The following is an 8,072-nucleotide window of genomic DNA, read 5'->3' on the forward strand; positions in this document are numbered from 1 at the left end:
GGGGTGGTAGCATCATGCTTTGGGGGTGTTTTTCTGCACATGGGACAGGGCGACTGCACTGTATTAAGGAGAGGATGACCGGGGCCATGCATTGCGAGATTTTGGGGAACAACCTCCTTCCCTCAGTTAGAGCATTGAAGATGGGTCGAGGCCGGGTCTTCCAACATGACAATGACCCGAAGCACACAGTCAGGATAACCAAGGAGTGGCTCTGTAAGAAGCATATCAAGGTTCTGGCGTGGCCTAGCCAGTCTCCAGACCTAAACCCAATAGAGAATCTTTGGAGGGAGCTCAAACTCCGTGTTTCTCAGCGACAGCCCAGAAACCTGACTGATCTAGAGAAGATCTGTGTGGAGGAGTGGGCCAAAATCCCTCCTGCAGTGTGTGCAAACCTGGTGAAAAACTACAGGAAACATTTGACCTCTGTAATTGTAAACAAAGGCTACTGTACCAAATATTAACATTGATTTTATCAGGTGTTCAAATACTTATTTGCAGCTGTATCATACAAATAAATAGTTAGAAAATCATACATTGTGATTTCTGGATTTTTGTTTTTAGATTATGTCTCTCACAGTGGACATGCACCTACGATGACAATTTCAGACCCCTCCATGATTTCTAAGTGGGAGAACTTGCAAAATAGCAGGGTGTTCAAATACTTATTTTCCTCACTGTATATTTTGATGCTAGTACTTTCACTAAAGTAACATTTACAATGCCTTTCTTTAACTTGTAACAAAGAATTTTTACACTGTGGCATTGCTACTTTTAGTAAATTATCTGAATACTTCTTTCACCACTGTTAATAAACACTAGAATCAATCTCATAACCCGTATGAGACGGCACCAAACATTTAAAGGGGAAGAAAATCTTGGAGGCCTAGTTCATTTGAATCTGAAAATTCAAAATGACAAAAATTTGTTATTTTCTTCTTCTCATTCTGGTACTTTTAAAGACACTTTCCCTTGTTAGGGAAGTTGCTTTTAACTTCGTCAAACGTCATAACGCTCTAATTTTTGCAAATCCCCCGCCTTTCTGGAAAACAAAACCTACAACAACAGGTTAGGGCCTTCGTGTGTTGGAGAGTGCCCTTTCTCAGCTATGGGATATGACCCCGTAACAGTACAGCAACACGTCATGGTTCCGCAATATAGCAACACGTCATGGTTCTGCAAGCTCTAATGGGCTACAAACTCATTGCCTTCTCCCACATACAAAAGGAGTGAAAAATGAAAGACCAATTGACTCCTATTTGCCTCTTCAGTTACACGTGGGGCTCTGTATTGTGGTGGCCTTATTCTATAGACACTGGCAGGCAGCACCCATTAACAAGCTGCACACAGTCCTTTGAATGCTACTGTGCAACTGTGCCCCATAGTGATGTCACCTATTCCCATTGTACTGTAATTAAGTACAAATTCTAGGTAATTGCACTTTATGTGAGTATTTCCATTTTATGCTACTTTATACTTCTACTCCAAATACTTTTAGACAAATACTTTTTACTCCACTACATTTGTCTGACAGCTTTAGTTACTATTTTTAGATTATACTTTTCATAACCCTTCTGTCAAGTAAAAACCATGTATCTCATAAGATTATGAATGTGAATTTTTTGGATAAACTTAAGTATTAAATTCCTTTATGGGTTGAGATTATTCTGCTTCTTAAGCTAAATAAACTATTTAAACCCTGCTTGGATCAGGTGGAAACTGCATTGTCACAAAGCTGAAAACAGGCCTGTCTGAGCTCATGAAAAGTAGATTTTTTTAGAGATACAGTATGTGGTCCTCACAGGACAATGACGCTAAAAACATATGATGATTGTAGAGAATATGATGCATTGTTGTAGATTAAACTACCCAACAGTATATAAAGCAGTTAAAATTAGCTTAAAGATCTACAGCAGTAAAATGCAACATACACCTAAATGCAGTAGTAATATTCATCCAGAAATATCATATTCAATAGTAAAACAGTGACATGGAGCATTTTACTAGTGCTTTTACTTTTGATACTTAAGAAAGGTAATTACAGTAATTATACTGTCGACACGTGCTTATGGCTGGTTGCCATCATGGGAATGTCGGCACATATGCAGGATTTAAAAACTCTGATATCATGCACATACAGAGAGATTTATCCGGCGGTGAAAGGCTTAATCAGCATTTTGGCTAAATTAAATATTTAAATTATTTAAAATATATGCTAATTCATATGCATGTACAGCTTAAACAATGCACGCAAGATAGGCCACAAGAAATAGTCTAAACAATCCCAGTTCAACACTTTACTCCACCATTGTACACAATTCAATTCAGTCAATACAGTACCATTCAAACATCCTCCTCTTCCACTGTCTGTCCTGACCTTAGCTTCATGATCACCTGAAAAAGAAAACAGGATTAAAGTTAGCGTGTCTGTTTAAACTAATTCTTTTTGTTTTATTCTACATATCAATTCACGTTTTGGCAACACTACTAGCCGTAGAAAATTACAGTGACACACACCTCTTTGAGCTGGGCAATCTCTTTGCTGTCCACATTTCTCTGAGCATGGTTGGTTATAGCCTTCACTCTTGTTGCATAACTGGAAGGTTTAGGGAGTTCAATCAATCAATCAGTCAATCAGTCAATCAGTCAATCAGTCATTCAATCATCCAATCAAGTTTTATTTAAAGTGCAAAATCACCAAAAAAACATGGTCAACTTTACACTTTACAAAATGCATTGAAGTTAAATAAAATAAGCCACAAAATACAGAATGCATGTGATAAAATCAGCAAAATAAAATAATATAAACAATTTAATAATTTAAAGTTTAGGGAGTTCGGTGTTATTTGGGAGTTTGCTAGCATTCAACTAAAAATGAAATGATGAATCTCTCTCTTTGTTTCTTACATGAGAGATGTGAGCGTCTCATCAAGGTTGTATTCGGAAGGAGAGATGTTGACGATCATGAGGGTTTTGGCATTTCCACCCAGGGAGTCTTGCATCACCTGAAATGCACCGGTCACATTTGGCTGACCTACATTGCAGTTCATGACCACACATAAAAAATCACAAGCAGCTTTTTGTTTATTGCTCTCTCTCTCTCTCTCTCTCTCTCTCTCTCTCTCTCTCTCTCTCTCTCTTTCTCTCCCAAAATTCAAAGTACAATGCTTTTTATCATCACCTGTGTCAGCTTGCTATTCCTGTATGGTACGTGGGGCAGTTCTGCAGACAGGGCTGAGATCACATCACCCAGGGCACTCAGAGACTTGTTAATGGAGTTAGCCTCCTGCATACGAAAGTGGAGGATGAACGAGGGGGCTTTAAAGAGAGCATGAGAAATATCTAATTCTTTCAATCATCCTTACAATCACTTGATGGACCAATGACAATATAACATTTGAGCAAACCTTTAGCTGGTCGTCCTTGGCACCAGCCTTGGCTGCTCTCTCACTGCCTGCCAGGTCCACAAGGCTCAGCTTCCCGGTGCTCACACTTCCGTTGGTCAGATTCCTGCTTTCCACCATGATGCCAACGATGAGATGTGAGCGGGAACTCTCCACATTCATCTCTGGGGACACATGATCCACAAAAAAGGCCTGGAACGGATTGTCATACGCCGTGGCTTCTTGATGTTCAGCTAGTCACTTGTAGTCAAGATTAGGGCTGAAACTAATACATATTTTCATTACTAATTAATCTTCAGATGATCATTTAGAGTAATTGATCAGTTGTTTGGTGTAAAATGCGGATCACAATTTCCCTGAGTGCAAGATGTGATTTTCAAATATTTGGCATATATTTCTTGATAAATGACATAAATGATTGTCAAAACTGTTTTTTGAATGTTTGTGATTAAGGTGGGAAAAAAAAACACAATAAAAACATAAATATAAAATGTGATGCCACTACTGTTCTTTATTATTTTGTGCCATCCTTTGTTCCATAGTCCTTGAAATAATCTAAGTGTGTCTGCTTTTTATATATTTGTCAGTATCTACAGTCCACAGGCTGTATTTGTAGTTGATTAAAATTATTTTGTAGTTCCAGCTAGTAGATCTAGCTCCATACTACTAAAATAATAATAATAATCTTTATTTATAGAGCACTTTTAAAACAAACCTTACAAAGTGCTTAACATGAAGCAGTTAAAACATAACAACAATAAGAAACCCCCAATAAAAATCATTTCAAAATTATACTTAAAATAAAATCATGTAAAATCAGGGAATGCTCTTCGATAAAAGTATGTTTTAACAAGGGATTTAAAAGAATTTCCTCGTAGATTGCTCCAGAGCCACAGATCCCTAATTGCAAAGGCTCTGTCTCCTCTCAATTTCAGCCGGGTCTCTGGAACAAATAAAATCAGGAGTGATATGATCACGTTTCTTGGTTCTAGTTAAAAGCCTGGCAGCTGAGATCTGAACAGACAAAAGATTTTTGATTCAGGCAGGTAAAGAGACTGTTTCAATAGTCCAAACGTAAAGAAATAAAGGCATGTAAAATGGTCTCAGTTTCTTTAAAATATTTGGGAAATTCTGTAAGGACTCTGATGACCTGTGTGCGTCTATAAAACAATGTTGCTCCTCTTCTTACAGATTGGCTGTAGTGCCACGCACCGCCCAGTCCAATAATGATGTACTGAGCTGCCACCCCCTCACACTGACTGTAACTAACATGATTAATCCAAACCATTTAGCAGGGCCCTGTTTGAACTGGGCGGCATGGCACGGTATAGAGAACTCACTGGTGGCAGAGATGTGTCGGTTGGTGCAGGCCTGCTGGAACAGAGCGTAAAGCTCCTGGGCACTGGAAGCCTCCTTTGTCTCTGCTCCTTGGGCGAACACAACCCCCTTTCTGTTCCTCTTGATCTCCACCCGCCTGGCCTGGCCATGGGACTGGGGCTGTCCATGGGCCTCACCAGCCAGGCTCACAAAGAGGTCCTGCAGCTTGTCGTTGTACAGCTCCAGCATATAGGCTGAAACCTGAGGCAAAAGGATGAAAAAGCTCAGGAAGGAGGAGGAGGACAGGGACAGAGATGGAGGAAGTTGAGGGAGACAAGAAAGTTAAATCTAAGATCTTTGCCATCTCCCAAATAATTTAAAAATAATAATTGCATTAGTAATATAGTGTATGTTACCTTGAAGTCAAATTTATTGCTGTTCTCCTGAATCATATCAAATATGGCATTAAAAGATCTCGGCATGATCCCAGGGTTCTTCTGTTCCTTGTCCCCCACCATGGTGAAGGTCTTCCCTGAGCCCGTCTGGCCATATGCAAAGATGCAGACGTTGTATCCATCAATAGCCGACTGAATCAGCCTGTGGGGGATATATATCCAGCTGGACTGTACTTATTATAGAACTATGTGCTTCTACTTCTGAATTGGCACAAATTTGTACTATCAACTACTAAAATCAGAAACTACTTTGTAAATGGATTAAACACATTACATGTGTCTTATGGTACATTTGTGAATATACTGTATTTGTATATTGATTAAGAAGCATAATCCAACCTGTTGGTGTCATGAAACAGGTCTTCCTGAGAGGCTTCAGCGTTGAACACCTTGTCGAACTGAAACTCCCTCTGCCCACGAGGGGTTTCCACAGTGACAGAGAAATCATCTATTTTCTCCACAACGATGGCTCCACCCTGCATAACCTCGGTTCGGCTCACTGGTCGAATCCGACAAAACACTCTGATTTTACCTGTGAAAATTTCAAGGTGTGAAACCTTAGTAACCTCAAAAAAAAAAGTGTTAAACTGAGAAGGCCTCAATTTGTGGTGTTTCATTTCATACAAAAACATTTAATGCTGGCTAATGTTTACCTTTCATGTCTTCCACCATATTGTAGTACTTCTTCCTCATTGTCCGTTCTAAAGTGTAGTTCTCAATTGTTTTCTTTTTCTCTTCTTTAACCTGCTTTAACTTGAGAAAAGAGCATGATAACACAAATATGACACTGAATAACAGAAGTTTTTTTTTAGCTACTTGAACTAGATAGCTTACTACAATCCCTTAATAATCTAAAACATTTTACTCTATGTATCAGGAAACTTAAAAACCTACAAATTATACCAGGTGTCGATTCACACACACACTAATAAATATGACAACTGAACGCACCCAAACCATTATATAACAGTTACAGAAATAATATGTGTGATGCTTCATCAGCCCATGTAATTTAAGTCACACCCTCAGTCTACCATTGTAACGATACCGTTTTACCTGAGATTCATCAAATTCAATATATAATATAGAGGGGCAGCTGGGAGGTTACCATCTCTATTTTACCCCCGAGGCCTGACCTGACCTGAGATTTTGACCAACCTGATCCTGCAGCAAGAGAAGTTGCTGACCAACACTCTTCACTCCCTCTGTGGTTTGGATTGTCCCTCGTCCCAAGATGTCTTCCAGTTCTGAGACTGCATCGCAGTCTGAGCAAAACAGGAATTAAAACCACTTATATAAGTGATGCACCACCGTACACTAAACATAGCACAGACACACAGTTGTTGCCAGACTGATGTAAATGAAAGTTTTTAAGATGCAAGTATTATAGTAGCTGTATGAATGCAGGTGATGTGAATATAGGAGATTTAAGAAATTTATTTACCATTTATGACAGGGCTTTCTCCAGTTTTGATGCAGTCCAAAGCCAGTTGCGATACCTCATACCTCCTCACTGTTCCTTGTAGTACAGACAAACGTGACTCATATTCATCTAACCTGAAAAGTAGAATAGCAGTTGAATAAAAGTCTTGAATAAAGGCATTGAGACTGGCTTTGGCTATTCCATTGTTTATATGTCCAGGCTGTTTCCATGATCTCTAACCCCTCTTGGTCAGTGGTCTTGTCCTCTTTGTCATTACTGTCTATGGCCCTCTGTAGGCGGTGCAGTTTGTCTCTGGCTTCGACCAGAGCGACCCGGTTCTCCTCAATCATCTGGTCCAAAGGAGCTCTGGTCTCAGCCACTGCAATGCAAATAGCATGAGCCTAGAAAACAAAACAAAGCAGTCATGTGCTATCTATAGAACAAAGTCATAAAAGCAGGGTGATGTCTAAGAAAACAGAGTGAAGTATCTCCTGCCACCAGCAAAGCAGAGAATGCCATATTTAAAATAAGTAGATACATAGTTTAATAGTTGAACAGCACCTTGTGTATGACAGTGGAAAGCAGAACGCTGCAGGGAGGCAGAGGGACAGGGGGGACAGGGCTCCTCTCTGCCTCCAGCAGCTCAGTAATCTCTCTCTCCCTCTGGTACAGGCTCTCTTTCAGCTCCTCCAGGCAGGCCTTAGCCCCCTCCAGTGGCTGATCTGACTCATTGCAGCCCTGCGCATGAAACCACCTTAAAGGTCAGTACACCCAAATCAATTTTGTCATGTACCCATGAAGCATGACGATAACTTTATCTGCTGATGTTGCTGACCTCTGAAATTTCTGATACTGCCCAAATATATAATTCAAACATGTTTAATAGTATGTTTAATATCAGATTGCTGTCTGTCCCTGTCTTGGTAATAGGCAATATGTTGTCCCTCAGAAGGTGATGATTGCTTTGTTGATGTGTTTATAATCTTAGATCATGTACTTAAATGAGCAGCAGGCTGCCGTAGAAACTAATTTCAACCCACCACAGTCTGTTGTTGTGCTGAAAGCCCTTTGTTCTCTGGACTTTCACTTTCCTCAGTGGCATCCTGATGCTCCCGGGATGATACCATTAACATTTCTTGGACTTTCCCTACTTCCTGTCTGGCCATTTGCAGCTCCTGTATTGCTGTTCAGTGTCACAGGGCATTAACAAAGGTGTGACATGCAAGGGTCAGTAATTTTGCAGGCAGACATCAATGAATGAATGCACACTCACTGGAGGCCTGGTGGCTGTGCAGGACATCCAACCTGTTGGAGAACAGTTCCAACATTTTGCTCTAAAAGAAACAAAAGCTGAACCAATCATTATGTAATGACGTAAAAAACGTTCCTGTTATGCTCAAATGTGGCCACAAGGGGGTGTTCCAGTTCAGAGGACAGTGTAAGTGTTTGTGGCGCCTGCCAGATTCCTATCCAACC

At 40.1% G+C, this 8,072-nt stretch overlaps 1 protein-coding gene across 1 annotated transcript; it reads right to left on the reverse strand.

Annotated features, from left to right (window-relative positions):
* Nucleotides 1-2,075: 2,075 nt before the first annotated feature.
* si:dkey-96l17.6 (kinesin-like protein KIN-14E) lies at nucleotides 2,076-7,723 on the reverse strand. Its single transcript, XM_046035014.1, has 14 exons — nucleotides 7,637-7,723; nucleotides 7,158-7,334; nucleotides 6,837-6,997; nucleotides 6,618-6,730; nucleotides 6,332-6,438; nucleotides 5,827-5,926; nucleotides 5,513-5,705; nucleotides 5,135-5,315; nucleotides 4,742-4,979; nucleotides 3,405-3,565; nucleotides 3,179-3,283; nucleotides 2,905-3,002; nucleotides 2,515-2,593; nucleotides 2,076-2,391 (listed from the first exon to the last, which is right to left on the reverse strand). Exons 1-14 carry the CDS (start codon nucleotides 7,721-7,723, stop codon nucleotides 2,341-2,343), a joined length of 1,851 nt encoding a protein of 616 aa, XP_045890970.1. The 3' UTR covers nucleotides 2,076-2,340.
* Between the last annotated feature and the right edge of the window lie 349 nt (nucleotides 7,724-8,072).

This window comes from Micropterus dolomieu, linkage group LG21, assembly GCF_021292245.1.
Source record: "Micropterus dolomieu isolate WLL.071019.BEF.003 ecotype Adirondacks linkage group LG21, ASM2129224v1, whole genome shotgun sequence".
Lineage (NCBI taxonomy): Eukaryota > Metazoa > Chordata > Actinopteri > Centrarchiformes > Centrarchidae > Micropterus > Micropterus dolomieu.

What these genes read in the sequence shown, in the direction of transcription:
- si:dkey-96l17.6 (XM_046035014.1), bottom strand. Translation starts at nt 7,723, where the DNA reads ATGGTATCATCCCGGGAGCATCAGGATGCCACTGAGGAAAGTGAAAGT. An exon ending in CTGTTTCATGACACCAACAG is followed by an intron (nt 5,316 to 5,512) that starts GTTGGATTATGC and finishes TATCCCCCACAG; the next exon opens with GCTGATTCAGTCGGCTATTG. An exon ending in CCAAGGACGACCAGCTAAAG is followed by an intron (nt 3,284 to 3,404) that starts GTTTGCTCAAAT and finishes TTTCGTATGCAG; the next exon opens with GAGGCTAACTCCATTAACAA.